Source organism: Lepisosteus platostomus, chromosome 13 (genome assembly GCF_059453375.1).
Source record: "Lepisosteus platostomus isolate fLepPlt1 chromosome 13, fLepPlt1.hap1, whole genome shotgun sequence".
NCBI lineage: Eukaryota > Metazoa > Chordata > Actinopteri > Semionotiformes > Lepisosteidae > Lepisosteus > Lepisosteus platostomus.
In genome coordinates, this window is record NC_142623.1 from 833,698 (window position 1) to 848,571 (window position 14,874).

A 14,874-nucleotide genomic window follows, 5' to 3' on the forward strand; every position below is an offset into this window, starting at 1 on the left:
CAGAAAAAAAATGAAGCGTGTCTGAAACGGAAAATACAGTTTTTTTCCCCATCATGCAATACAAAATAATAAGAATGAATGATAATACTGTGGGTCCAGAGGTCCTGAAAAAGAACAGTAAAACATCCAGATCCGCGCATGTTTAAAGAATATCCAGATAAATAAAAACAGCTGGGAAAAAAGTTGTCAGAAAAGTAAAAGGAATGATGAGGAAGGAAGGAGGGAGAAGAAGGTTCCTGGACCTCTGTTGTATTGAGCACAAGCTACCCACGATACAGTGGCCAAAACAGATGAGCATCTCATCTATGCTCTGACTCCTCCCCCTCCCTGCACTGCACGTGTGCAGAGCGACCCCACAGAGGAGCTCCTGACTCCTCCCCCTCTCTTCACTGCACGCGTGCAGAGTGACCCCACAGAGGAGGAGCTTCTGACTCTTCCCCCTTCCTTCAGTGCACGCGTGCAGAGGGAACCCCACACAGGAGGAGTACCTGACGAACACCTCCAGGTCCATTTCATCATACCGACAGCTGTGCGTCGGTGCTACTGACTTTCTGAATGGCTGCCCTTCCCTCTCCTGTGGAATTCACACCTCTGTTCACCCTTGAAGGTAAACCCATTAAGTTTGAGAAAAGCCCCTCGGTTCTGCTAATCTACACTCATGTAAGAGCACTTAAACATCAGTTTGTCTAGCTGAACAAGACCATGGGTGTGGTCTCAAAATGTGGACCCACAGACATAATAGCTAAAGTAGGAACAAACTCAAACTTCACACATACGAAAATTTCATTTATTAAAAGATCTATTTTTTCTCTTTATATCTTTATTCAGAATACTATGATAATAATTGGAATATAAAGCATTGTGAAAGCAGGGGCAATGGGACACTGGCTGCAATTCTCTCACCAAATGACTCGTACTTGTAGGCTAGAGGTGTCTGATAATTACAGCACGATGTGGGTGCAGAATAGCATCTCAAATTCAAAGGCCATCTAAGGTGAAATCTCTGAAATCTTAATTTCCTACCACAAAGACAAAAAAGTAGTACAGAATGTGCAAATGGCACTTTTGTGCAAACCTGGTAATGTTTTTTTGTAACAGATGTGAACTGGACCTCAAAACCTGCGAGTAAAGAAAAGTTGCAAATCTTACAATATAGCACAAATAATAATAATAATAATAATAATAATAAAAAGCTTTCAACATTTTACACACAGTCACAGCTGAAATTTCACACAGTTTAATCCATAAAAAGAGTGTCACAAGGGAACTGCAATCTGATTCCCACATTATACAACCTATTTCTGAACACACAGAAGTTAAATGAAAATTAAGGATGACGCATGAATGTTTACTACACTACCAAAACTTTTCCTAAGGACAAATGGGTTCACCCAACTGACCCGGTGAGGGATTCCCCACCCCCCGGCCCTGCCAACACAGAGCCACACCTGCCCCACTCCCCCCACAGCCATGTGCTGGGGATCCCAGGTAGTCACGCTGCTACAAAAGTGCAAGAAACAGACATGCTGGACTTCATTTAGTTGTACATTCAAATGGCCAGGAAGGAAAACACTGAGTTGTAAATCCTCTTGGATCTGTAATAAGACTCTCCTGCTATTGAGCTCAGACAGCGAGAGCCAAAAACACAAAACCCTGAAGAAGACCTCTGCTATGTGCAGCAAAGCGATACACACCACACAGGGGACTGGAGCGCCTGTGCATTCTACTGCCCCTTCCTGACACGGGGTGCTTCTTGGTCCTTTTCCAGGTGGTCTGGGGGGCAGGGGAGGGGGGTTAGCGACCGAGAACAGCCTCGAAGCTGTTCCGGATCTATCCCTCCCACCCTCCGGCAACTCCACACTCCTTCCGCTCCCGCACTTCACTGAGAGAACTGAGCAAACCCGCGCTCGCCTGCAGCTGTGTGGAGGTGTGTCTGAGCACAGCTCCGAGGCTCCGATACCACCCCTCACCTCGCCACTTCTATCCTTACAGTCATTATTCATGCGTCACGCAGAAGGCTGGGCGCGGTGACCTGGGAGACGCAACAGCTGGGGCTCGAACCCACAGCCTCCCAGTGAGGAGTCCTGGGAGGAGACGAGCCCCGAGCGCTGAGCGCAGCACACTGAGGCCTAAGGGGGGGCACGACTTAGACTGGGCCGGGCCTGTGTACTGGGTCAACCCTCTGGGCTCCTGCCGGACAGACAGGGTGGGAGGGCTCTTCTCTCGCCAGAGCAAGGCAGGGTACCCCACCACAGCCTCCACATCCAACCCCAAAACAGGAAGGCCCGAGGAGCCCACTGACAAAAGCAGCAGCAATCCTGCTCCCAAAATGACCTTCTTCCTGTGTCAGAATCACCGTCTCTATCGATCAGCGCACAGAGGAAACACTCTCCCACTCTCCTACGCTACCATCTGAGCACGACGGCCTCCGGCTGCTTCCCAGGACGAGCTACTGATTGTCTCTGCTAGTCACACTCAGGTCACACGCATCCTTGCCTAGTCCGCAAAAATAAGAGCCTCTGAAATTCTTCCTTAGGTTTGAACGAATGTATTTCAAGCATATTATCAATACGCAAATATCTCTAAAAAACTTTAATGCCCAGAATCCCAGGACGTCAGGAAGTCAAGCGGCGGTCAGTGATGCCCACTTCTGCCAGGAGGCCGAGGGGATCAGCTGATGGGCTTTACAATCGCAGTCCGGCAGGATTTAAGGCTACTGTCAAGTCTTTGGTTTCCAATGACTGGTATTGTAATGTCAGATCTCTCATTTAGAGGGCAAGACAGGTTCATTTAAAATCCATTATTCAAACACAAACAAGAAAGTCTGGTTTCATTTAGAAGTCGTCAGATATACAGTAAGCCTTCAAAGACAGGAAATACAATGTTCTGCTTGCGTTGTAGTCGCTCAGTACCCTCCCACGCCCCCGGCCCCAGCCGAGCAGGCCGCAGAGCCCCAGTGAAACGCGCTGTGATGGAGCACTCGCCTGTACACCTGCACACCTGCGTCCAGCTCCGGCTGGGCCCTGTGACCTTCCTGCATGCAGCCGAGATGTGCCTTGTGACAGACGTGTCCACGGAGAATGAAAGAATGAGCGGTGCCAGAGGAGGACGGATTTTCTCCACAATCCACGAGCCTAAGGGCTCCCCCCTCTGCACTGACGGTCTACTGTTCGTCAACCAGTAATACAAAAGATCATCTACATTCTTCATTAGTACATTTAGACAGGTGCTCAAGAACAGCATCGTGATGAAGGCAAAGTGAATTTAAAACTAACTACAGCAGCTTTAAAACCAATTATCCCACACAGGGAAAAGATCAGACTCCTACTGCATATCTGTCTGATCCCCTCCAGGTTTTACAGTGTTATCAGCAAGACTCCCAGTGCAGAGCAGTCTGATCCCCTCCAGGTTTTACAGTGTTCCTGTCACCTTGCAGTGACAAAGCTCTGATCGAACTCCATGCCATGTGGGCTTGTGTAAATACTGTATTTACTGTACCTGATACAAAGCAGCGTGGATTGAAAAAATACAGAGCTTTGTAGGGAAGTTTAAGTAACCAGTGCAGTTAAGGTATCAGCACTTTTTTTTTTACTTACACAGGAAGCTGCAGGTGGGAAAACGTGGGACACGGATCAGATTACTCTGCACCGGGGGAGTCGGGATTTTCCGTGGAGCGCTGGCTACTCTTCAGCCTGAGAAGCGGGAACCAGGTTACTGTTCCTTCCAGGAGAGTGAATCCATCGTTGTTGTGATTCGTGTTGTGTCACCCAGCCACGGTCCCGACAACAGCCGCAGCGCAGGGCATCGATCCTCGTGATGTCAAAGGTCGAAGGTTAAACCCCGGAGACAGAGACAGAGGCGTTGCCCGTGGCCACTGGAACAATCAAGTCCGGGATGGTCTGCCAGGCCCCGCCATGACATTCCCCGCCTCTGTCTCCTGAGGCCCGCAGCCGGACTCCGGGAGAGCACACAGCAGGCGGGGAGGAGCGCACACAGAGCCTGTCTTTCCGAGGAGGGATCCGGAGATCCGCAGGACGACTGGGAAAAAGGCAGGGATTCGGGGGGGATGCTTTGGCCCCTCTCTCTACCCTCTCCTCTTTTCCAACGTCCGATACCGTCTGTCGCTGAAGTGTGCCCCTCTCGGCCCCTCCCTCCCCAGGCTGCTGTGGCCACCCCCAGCCCCCACACCTCTCCTCCTCCTCCTCCTCTTCCTCCTCCTGGTCCCGCGAGCCAGCCGCGATCATTTCCACACGTGGGCGCCCAGCACGTGACCTCCGCCCTGCGCCGCTCCGCCGCCCATGGGCTGGCCGTATCCCATCATCCCGTTCGCGCCGTAAAAGTTCATGCCCGCCATCTGCTGGGTCATCTGAGGGACAAGGACCGCGAGGCACGGTTAGTCCGGACGGACCTTCAGGAAGCGCAAACAGGAAGCCGCCTCAGCATGTTCGCTCTCGTCCGAAGTGCAGCCCGCACCCTGCACCCCGCACCCCGGACCCCGCACCCGTCTGTATCCCCACCACCACACTGAGCTCATTTCACAGCAGAACCTGAATCTGTGCACCTGGAGTCAAAGATATTAAAGGGATAAACACCTTTTTAACACTTGATTTCAGCAGACAGATCAACTGAGAAGACCCTGTTGCACAGCTGGGGTGACTACTGGATCAGCTCCTGGCTCGAGCATCCAACAGCAACATCTGAGGATCCGATCCTGCAAACCAACGGCCCCGAGCCCCGAGCCCCGAGCCCCGAGCCCCGAGCCCCGAGCGATGTATGTATTCCACCGCACTTCACCAGAACTGGAGAACTCCAGCCTAGAGAACCTGCAAGGGGTCGACGAGCTTTCCAGCGGTCAGCGGGACGCAGGGAGAGGCGCGGTCTGCCCACCTGTGCGAGGTTCCACTGCAGCTGCTGCGCCTGCTGGGCTCCGTAGACGGGCGGCGGGACTGCCGCCACCCCCCCCACCAGGCCGCCGGGGGACCCCATCACCACGCTCTGCAGGCCCCCCATGTACGCCGCTGTCGGGGGCATCGCCATCTGGGGCAGCATGCCCGGGGCGCCGGGCTGGGGCACCATGCCCATCTGTGGTGCCAGCATCCCTCCCATCATGCCCCCTGCTGCGGCCAGGGCCTGGTACTGGCCGTACCCCGCTGGGGCATAGCCCATCTGAGCAGGCGCCATGTACATTCCTCCTGGGGGGACTGACAGAACGACATCGCCGCATGAGTCTCCTGGCCATTTCTTTCTGAACCGAGCAGCACTGTCCCGCCAGTCAGCTCCCTGTGGGTTTATTTCACAAACACACTGGCCAAGCTGGCTTCGGTTCGAGGGTCGAGAAGCCTAGGTGATTTAAAGAGCTGGAGTTTATCGCCACCGTTCTGAGCATCAAGTGTACGAGCTGCCCCCTCATCTGTGAAGCCTTGGTGTCTGCTTTTGTGACTCCCATTCTGCAATCCCTCTCCCCCCTCCTCTCCTATTCTGAGAGCCCAGGCTCCCCGGACCCCAGCCGTGAGCTCAGGAAGAGCGCAGGGTTACCTTGTGCTGCCATGTGTGTCATCTGCGGAGTCTGAGGGCCGTAGAGAGACAGAATGGAGTCCTTGGACATCTTCTTCCCAGAGTCCTCTGGCCTTTGGCCCTGGTCGGTGAAGAGACTGAGGTTCTCAGACACAGAGCTGGTGTTGCTGCCCGTGGGCATGGAGCTGGAGACCGGCTGTGGACGTCAGAGGAGAGAATTCAGGCCTGGGCTCAGACTGCATCACGGAAATGGCCCCTCTGGGCAGTGTACCTTTCCTCCTCCGCCTTCTGAAGCGTGCTATGCTAAAGCAGAGGCTGGGACTACGTCTGCACACCAACAGCATGTAACTCCTGCCCACAGGCACTTTCAGCCACTGCAGACCAGACCGATGTGTTGCTGCTGCAGGCTGGAGGGACAGGAGGGGTGGGGGGGTGGGGTAGGCAGGGAGAGCCGGCGCAGTGACAGCATCCCCAGAGAGAGCAAATCGGAAAGAAAGGAAATGAACTGAGACGTTCTTACCGTCGTCTTGCTGGAATCCAAGCTTGGAGTCGTCATGGACCCAAAGAAGTCCAGACTGCTGGCCAGTTCAGGACTAGGCTTCCCATTAGGAACGGGAGTGTTGGTACTGGGGGCATCTGAAAGCAAGCAACACATCAGGTGTGTCAGGAATGAGCACGGTTTGTGCAGCCTGACACTGAGCAACACTGAGCACCAGGAACACACACAGGGCCGGCTGCGCAGCCCGACACTGAGCACCAGGAACACACACAGGGCCGGCTGCGCAGCCCGACACTGAGCACCAGGAACACACACAGGGCCGGCTGCGCAGCCCGACACTGAGCACCAGGAACACACACAGGGCCGGCTGCGCAGCCCGACACTGAGCACCAGGAACACACACAGGGCCGGCTGCGCAGCCCGACACTGAGCACCAGGAACACACACAGGGCCGGCTGCGCAGCCCGACACTGAGCACCAGGAACACACACAGGGCCGGCTGCACAGCCCAACAAGGAGCGACACAGGGCACTGCGTTAGAACACGAGACTGGTAACAAATGATACAGGAAGCCATTGGGCCGATTTGGCTCACGTTGCTTTTGCTATTGCAGACTCTCAAAGCCCTTTGTGTGAGGAGGTGCCTCCTGTTTAAGAACAGGAAGCGTCACACGTGTTTCACTAAGCAAGCGACAGAAGCCGAGGGGCCTCTCCCAGAGACGGGAACAGGGGCTCTCTTACCCAGACCCAGGAGGTCGACTTCAGGCTGCGCTGGTTTGGTTGGGCTGGTCTTGAGCTGCTGGGATTCATCCCTCTTCTGCAAAACAAGGAAAACCAGAACTCAGGTTGACCCATCAATTAGTCGATATGATCAATACAGCACTTGACTCTCTCAAGCCTTGCAATGCTGAGTGACACGCAGCTCCCCCGTGAGGCTGCAGAGAGCAGACCTCCCCAGGAGGGCACGACTGCAGCCAATTCACACCCACAGAGCAACCATCTCAGAGCAGGTCCGACAGGTCCGGAGTACGGCTCTGCTCCTGCTCTTCAGTTCCCTGTGTCCCCTGAGCCCCCTGCTCTCCCTGCTCTCCCTGACCCCCCTGATCCCCCTGATCCCACTCACCAGCTTCACCTTCTCAAAGATCACCGGCTCCGCCTTCTTCTCCTTCGCCCCGACGCTGCTCTTCTCCCTCTGAAAGGCAGAGCAGAGAGAGGAGGGCTCACACACGCTGCCCCACAGCTCCTGCAGGCGCCGGGCAGCGGCCACACACTCACCCGGAAGGCCTGGATGTCGATACTCCTGTCCATGTACCTCTTCTTCTCGTACTTGTCCCGAATGAAGACCTCAGCTGCTCTGTGCAGCCACAGTTAAAGAGGAAAACTACACATTACAGCCATGTCTATCCAGAGTGTAACACACCTGCACAGACTCCACAGAGCAGCCCTGCTCCAGGTACAGACAGTAACCCACTGGTCCGCACCTGTACAGACAGTAACCCACTGGTCCGCACCTGTACAGACAGTAACCCACTGGTCCGCACCTGTACAGACAGTAACTCACTGGTCCGCACCTGTACAGACAGTAACACACTGGTCTGCACCTGTACAGACTCCACAGAGCAGCCCCGCTCCAGGTACAGGGGTCAGTGCTCATGCCTGTGTGCATGAATGTACAGGTGAGCCTGCTGTATGGCCCGTCTGTTTTTGGACAAGTGCACTCTGGAACGGACACGGGCTGACCCAGTCCCCCGCCCCGAGCCCACGTTCCCAGCAGGAGAAGGATACTGGTCTGTTTCCGGGCGCTGGAAGCACTCTGGAAGGAAGGCCTCGTACAGCTGCTTGGCCTTGGCATTCCCCATCTCCTGGATACACTGCAGAGGGGAGGGACAGGGAGGCACGGACACACACGCTTCATTAACACAATCGATCACGCAGCTTGGCCAGTGCCCCTCGGACCCTTAAAAACACAGCGGTGACCTCTGACCTGGATCTGCTCCTGCGTCCACTGGTCCAGGTTGACGGACTTGACCCGAGAGATGTGGACCCCCAGGTTCCGATGGATCCCTGCACAGCGGATACAGATGAAGATCCCAAGATTCCAAGACGCCCATCGTGGTCCTGGAGAGGAGGGGGAGGAGGAGGAGGGTTAGCGTTCTGAACATGCTGATCCGCCCTCTGCATGCCAGCACCTGGACCAATCTGGGAAGCAGCCAGCTGAGAGAACGCCAGAGGACCATCAGATAAAACCTTTCTACTATCAAGCAAGATATCCTGTCTCACAGACACGCGAGACTTTGAAAGATCCCTCTCGCCACGACACTGCACGTCAGTACACTCACTTTTAGTAAGGAGTCTTGTCCATTTAGTCCTGTTTTCTGGGAATGCGTTTCTGTGCCGCCCTCAGGAGACACGTGCGTCTGCGACCACTAGAGGGCACTCTGTATCAAACAATCTCACTTGCCGCAGGAGGGAAGAGCTGCTGGCAATAGAGGCTGTATCCCCCACCACGCTTCAGCAGCAGCTGGAAGTCCAGAGGAGCCACAGACCCCATGAGTGTCTGGCGGTCTGCATTAGCGCCACCGTGTGCCATGTGGCATACCTCTGCTCCTCCCTCGCTAACCGCCCCACAGCGTGCCTGGGGCGCGTCTCTGACGGCCCTGTAACAGCCAGCACACGCTGCCCCAGATCAGCATGAGGCACAGATGTCTGGTCTCTCCCCTCTCTCGCTGAGCCTCCGTCTCCACACTGAGGTTTACCGTCGCGAGCTGCAGCAGCCAGATATATGTGCCGGAAACACACGGAAATCCCCAAGAGTTTTTCAGCCCTCTGCAGCAGGACTCCCGTTTGCCCGAGCACCCGGAACAGCGATACTCCGCCGCGCTGCTGCAACGCTCCTCTGATCAGGAACGGCAGCGGAGCCACTTCCCCGCCCTCGCTGATGAAGCCGTCCGGCTCTTACATTTCGAATGACATTTCCTGGCTCCCGGGCTCCTGCAGGGGGATTCTGCTTGTGCTCGCGGCAGGGAAGCCTCCATCAGCCCACCCCTCGCGGAGCCCGAGGCCGAGCGTGCGCACAAGCCCTCCTCCCCCAGATGTAGCGCCTTTCCAGGCCCAACTCCTGAAAGGGCCTGGTGCGAAAGGAAAAAACGAACTACATTCACACAGAGGGGAAACCACGATAAAACTGGGCCAGCAACAAGGATCTGAAGCTTTCTGTGCAATAAAATAGGAAAATGTGAATCTGCGTTTTTTTCTTGACAGGGAATAAAGCCATTTGTCACGGCTGCAGGAAGCCCTCCATTTACTGCCCACAGCTCGAGACCAGAGCAGCGTCACCACCACTGCTCGTCCCAGACAGGCGCTGCGAGCTGCCTGCAATCCCATCAGCTCCCTGGCAGTGCGACACGGCAGTCTCGCAGCACGGAAAGGGGAACCGAGCGACGTCTGCCACCAGGACCTGGCAGCCACTGTAATAACTTCCTGTGAGGTGACCTCAGCCAGAGGGCGGGGCAGGAAGAGCTGGCTGAGAGTGGAGGAGGAGTGCAGCCGAGCCGGCGAGTCCCCTGGTCCCCTCCCTGCACCGGGGAAACAGGACTACCCCAGGGGCTATTGTTACTTCACACGCCTGTACACGCACATGTGCTGAACACAAAGCAGGAAAACCGGAAACACCCAGCCTCCGATGTGCTCACGCGTCAGAGCGCAGTTTGATTATTCTGACGGACCGCAGGTTCCACTTGAACCATCTCCGTGACTCTCGACTTGCCTCTCCGCTTCGCTCTGGTCCTTTGAGCTCCTTTCTCTCTCCATCTTCTTCCTCCTGGCCCTACAGATCTGTGCTGGGCAGCGGCTCTGACTCAGACCCTGCTCACGCGTGCAGTTAAGTTCCTCTCTTCCAAAAAACACGAACAGCTCATAATGAACAGAATGCAGTTTGAAAACCCCAGTACACCCTGCTGCGCAGTAGAGCTCGTGTCTGATTAGACTCTCCTCCCTCCTGGAGAGGAGACCGACCAGTCCAGTGCCCAGCGGGGCTGCCCTCCTGGAGAGGAGACCGACCAGTCCAGTGCCCAGCGGGGCTGCCCTCCTGGAGAGGAGACCGACCGGTCCAGTGCCCAGCGGGGCTGCCTTCCTGGAGAGGAGACCGACCGGTCCAGTGCCCAGCGGGGCTGCCCTCCTGACAGGCTCAGCTGGCAGAGGCCTGACGCATCCTGTGTGAACCGCTGGTGAAGAACACACACAGTGCTGGCGTGGGAAACTGTGGCACAGAGTCATGTCCGCGGCTGGCATGCACACCGTCCCGTGTCTGACAAGTCCCCAGACTAAGAAAACGAGAGAAGGTTTCGAAATTCTCTTCCTGGCAACAGTGTGGTTATCATCTTGGGCAATTATCCCCCGACTCTCTTGTGGTTGTTTCAGAAAAACACGCAACGTTTCCTCTCGAGCCCGGGGCCGAGGCCGTCCTGCACCGGAGTCCTGCAGGAGGTGACACGCCGCAGGGCCTGAAAACGGACTGCAGCTGCATCGCAGGACGGGGTCCCCGGGGAGCAGATTGGCAGATCGGACCCCCGCCCCGATAACGGGGGAACGCAGGGGTGCAGCAGCTCTCCCGCTGCACACACCCCCTGGGCTGAACCGCACACGCCTTAGCCACGGACAGCGCCGCGCCCACCCCTTGCCGAACTAGGGGGACGGCAGCCAGCAGCACTGACAGCTCTGGCAGACAGAGATAAGGACGCCTGGCCAGACCCCCCGAGCGTGGGGCCCTGGACTCACTGAGTACGCCTCCCCACACGCCTCAGGAAAATCAGCCTTCCAGCCTGCAGCAAGAACCCACGGGCCCCTGCTGCGGAGATGAGCAGACAGCCGGCCACCCCAGAGCAGGACCGCTGCAGGCGACAGGCCCCTCACCGGCCAGAGCGACATTTGGCTGTTCAATTATTCGGTAGTTGTATTGTGACACACTTCGCTATCCCTGGCCGAGCCTCCAAGAGAGCGTCTGGCGAGTTCTAGCGCCGCATCCGTCCCCCAGCGTCCCCACACGGCCTCCCTCCTGCTCCCCCTCTCCGGTCGAACACAAGGAATCGCACACGAGACCGAGCTTCTGCAGCCGACTCCAGACCAGAGAGCCGCTGGCCGATGAGCTGACAGACACCCCTGCGCCCTCTGAGCCCGGGGCAGAGAGGGGTGCAGGGCACCGGAGAGGGGCTGGGCTTTCTGAGCGGAGAGCTGAGCTGGAGAAACTGTCCAGTCTCCAGGCTGTGTGCAGAGCCCAGAACAGCAGGCATCCCAGGGGCACTGAAATCGTCACCACAGAGAGGAGAACACCACGAGACCCAGGACAGGCTTCAAGCACCCCTGACCTCACGAGCTTCAATCTTATTTGCTTGTTTTGCTTTCTGCTGTCACGTTCACTAGACAGGATCGTGATTCCCTCTGAAGTTCTGGAGACTCTCCAAGCTACGACCTGGCTTGTTGCCAAAGCCATGTCCGTGCTGGAACCCCCCATCCCCATGTTGTCCAGCCTCCCAGACCGCACTAATTGTGCAAAAGCAGCTCTTCTGCTGCCTCCTCTCCTGCTGTGTCCATCTCACTTCTCTCACTAACTGCGAAATCACAAGAGCTGCAAGACATTCTGCTCTGTCAGGAGCTGAACTCTCTTTAACGTTATTATTATTATTATTATTATTATTATTATTTGAGAACTCCAGGGCAGCTGAGTTGAGATAGCACTTTCCTTACACCCAGGAGCTGTACAATGACCAGCACAGAGCCCTGATCACAGCACAGAACAGAGCCCACACCGGCCATAACCACAGCACAGAGCTCAGACCGGCCCTGATCACAGCACAGCACAGAGCCCAGACCGGCCCTGATCACAGCACAGCACAGAGCCCACAGCCCCAACCACAGCACAGAGCAGCACAGAGCCCACACCGGCCCCAACCACAGCACAGAGCAGCACAGAGCCCACACCGGCCCCAACCACAGCACAGAGCCCACACCGGCCCCAACCACAGAGCAGCACAGAGCCCACACCGGCCCCAACCACAGAGCAGCACAGAGCCCACACCGGCCCCAACCACAGAGCAGCACAGAGCCCACACCGGCCCCAACCACAGAGTAGCACAGAGCCCACACTGGCCCCAACCAGAGAGCAGCACTGAGCCCACACCGGCCACGACCAGAGAGCAGCACTGAGCCCACACCGGCCACGACCAGAGAGCAGCACTGAGCCCACACCGGCCACGACCAGAGAGCAGCACTGAGCCCACACCGGCCCCGACCAGAGAGCAGCACTGAGCCCACACCGGCCCCGACCAGAGAGCAGCACTGAGCCCACACCGGCCCCAACCAGAGAGCAGCACTGAGCCCACACCGGCCCCAACCAGAGAGCAGCACTGAGCCCACACCGGCCACGACCACAGAGTAGCAAAGAGCCCACAACGGCCCTGATCACAGCACAGCACAGAGCCCACACCGGCCACAACCACAGAGCAGCACAGAGCCCACACCGGCCCCAATCACAGCACAGAGCCCGAACGAGCCCCGACCAGAGAGCAGCACTGAGCCCACACCAGCCACAACCACAGAGCAGCACAGAGATAACACTGGCCCCGACCACAGCACAGAGCTCAGAAACAGTTAGTATAATGTAAGATGATGAAGCCACTCTGTGTTTCCTGTGTTACAGAAAAGTCATGACAGCACCCTGGCAGGCCAGAGGAACTGAACCTCTTCAGTCTTGAGTGGAGAAGACAGTAAGAGAACCTGGTAAAAGTCCAGAATCCTCAGAACCAACTGGAGAAGACAAGCGAAAAACCCGCTGGAACAGGACACTCATCTGGGTGGGAGTACAGAACAAGACAACAGACCGTGTTGTTTCAGCCGATACACAGGCCTCCTGCAGGGCATAGCTGGATGAGATCCTCTAACTGATAAACAGGGCTAGAGGGGCTGACTGACCTCTCGTCTGAAACACCTCTCCAGCAGCGTATCAGGCTAGTATCGTTAGCTACACGCACGCTGTTCGGGAAACTTTTATTTTACAGCCAATTCTCTTTTGGCGTTAAATACCCACCAAAACTGACGAATGAAGCGCGCAACTGTCAGACCCTCCGCAATGTCCAGAAGACTGCATGTCAAGTGCCAGGCGCTGCACACACTACATTGTCACAGCCGCAGTTTAAATGTGGTTTAAACGCGAAGGGCCGTAATCAATATCTGAGTCAGAGGAGCGGGGAGACACGGACCTGCATCGAGCTGACGTCCCCAGAGAAATATTGAATTCAGCGCCACGTACGGCAGAGCGCATCGATTACACCACCATCATCATCATCATCACAGCCTCACCTTTAGCCTGGCAGTCGGCGCAGAACTTGTTGCTCTCCTGGCTGAGCAGGCTGGTCAGCACGGAGTGAAACCTGTCGATATCCTTCACCGATCTGCCCGTCATGGTCCGGCGCTGTGCAGGAGAGACCCTCCTGTGCGTCTGCTCGCTGCCTGTGCGGAAACAGAGAAGAAAGGCACTGCACACGAAACAAATACCGAAAGATGGCTTCCTTCCTCTTTTGATACAGTAACAGGGAAGTGCTGAGGACGACTTAAAAAAAACCCCATAAAAAGCGCAGCTGAGGTTCCCGTTGCTGGCGGAGAGGAGATGCTTCGCTGCTTGTATTAAAATGGCGAGCAGGCTACTCACTGGTAATGAGAATGAATTATTTTTTTTAATGAATGAGCTGCGCTGGTCCTGCTGCAAGTCGCTGTGCTCAGCCCCCGGCAACTCACACCGCCCGTCCCCGCAGTCCTCCGGGTGATGACAGCCCCGCTCGGCTACAATCATACATGTCGCACAGTTTCCTGTTTCCGCTCCTCGCCCGCCCCACCTGCCTGCAAATACTTTTTTTTCTCTCGTTCGACTTTTTTTTCCCCCGTTCCTCGTCTTTCTGGCTTTCCTCTCTTCGCTCGCTTTCTGGTTCTCCGCACTGATTGACACTCGCGGGCTCCCGTCCCCCGCCCCCGGCCGGCCGGGGCTCAGATAGGGGACTTGCAGAAGGGGTGGAACTTCCTTGTTGTGACGTCTTTGATAAAGCCCGAGACCCGAGACCGCGGACCGCAGTCGGTGTTGCATAGAGACCATGTTTCTTTTCACCGATGTTGATGTTGATATTTACGTTAGCTGACGCAGAGAGCAAAAGAACATTTATTTAAAATTATTTCTAGGTTTCGGGCAGTGTCTAGATTAATTACCCACCACATCTGGGATTGTTTCCTGACCCGGAGGCTTGTAAGCTGTCCTCCCAGGATGCCGAAGTCGCTGCTGTGTGAACATTACTAAGTTTCCAAATGAAGGGTGATTTGAAAGCCAGCCCAGCTGTGTGATAATGTTAATAATGGTGTACTGGCGCACTTCGGCTGCTGCCGCGTCATCCAGGTGGTGAAGGGGGAGTCCCCAGTAGGCTTGATCCAGCTCTGTCCTGTAGGGGTACTGTTGGGCTACTGTGCTTTACAAGCCCAGTGACCCTGGACTGAACTCGGAGAGGAACATTATGGAATGATTTTTAAAAATGTGTTTTATGTATTTTGTGGCAAAATACCTTTTTTCATCCATCCATTTTCTAACCACTTTATCCAGTTCAGGGTTGCAGGAGCCTATCCAAGCAAGCAGTGGGTGCAAGGCAGGATACACCCGGGATGGGACGCCAGACACACGTTCAGGCTAAGGCTTTCCCAGAAGCCAATGAACCTACCAGTATGTGTGTGGACCGAGGGAGGAAACTGGAGCACCAGGAGGAAATTCACTCAAATGTGGGGAGAGCATGCAAACTCCACGCAGACAGCACCCCGGGAACTGAACCCGGG

At 55.8% G+C, this 14,874-nt stretch overlaps 1 protein-coding gene across 1 annotated transcript; it reads right to left on the reverse strand.

The window, feature by feature from the left end:
• Positions 1-4,107: 4,107 nt before the first annotated feature.
• On the reverse strand, positions 4,108-14,006 carry smap2 (small ArfGAP2). Its single transcript, XM_088602452.1, has 11 exons — positions 13,711-14,006; positions 13,366-13,515; positions 7,997-8,130; positions 7,798-7,883; positions 7,288-7,366; positions 7,136-7,204; positions 6,754-6,829; positions 6,035-6,150; positions 5,536-5,710; positions 4,888-5,201; positions 4,108-4,366 (listed from the first exon to the last, which is right to left on the reverse strand). The coding sequence occupies exons 1-11, from the start codon at positions 13,853-13,855 to the stop codon at positions 4,241-4,243; spliced, it is 1,470 nt and encodes a 489-aa protein (XP_088458578.1). The 5' UTR covers positions 13,856-14,006; the 3' UTR covers positions 4,108-4,240.
• Positions 14,007-14,874: the final 868 nt, after the last annotated feature.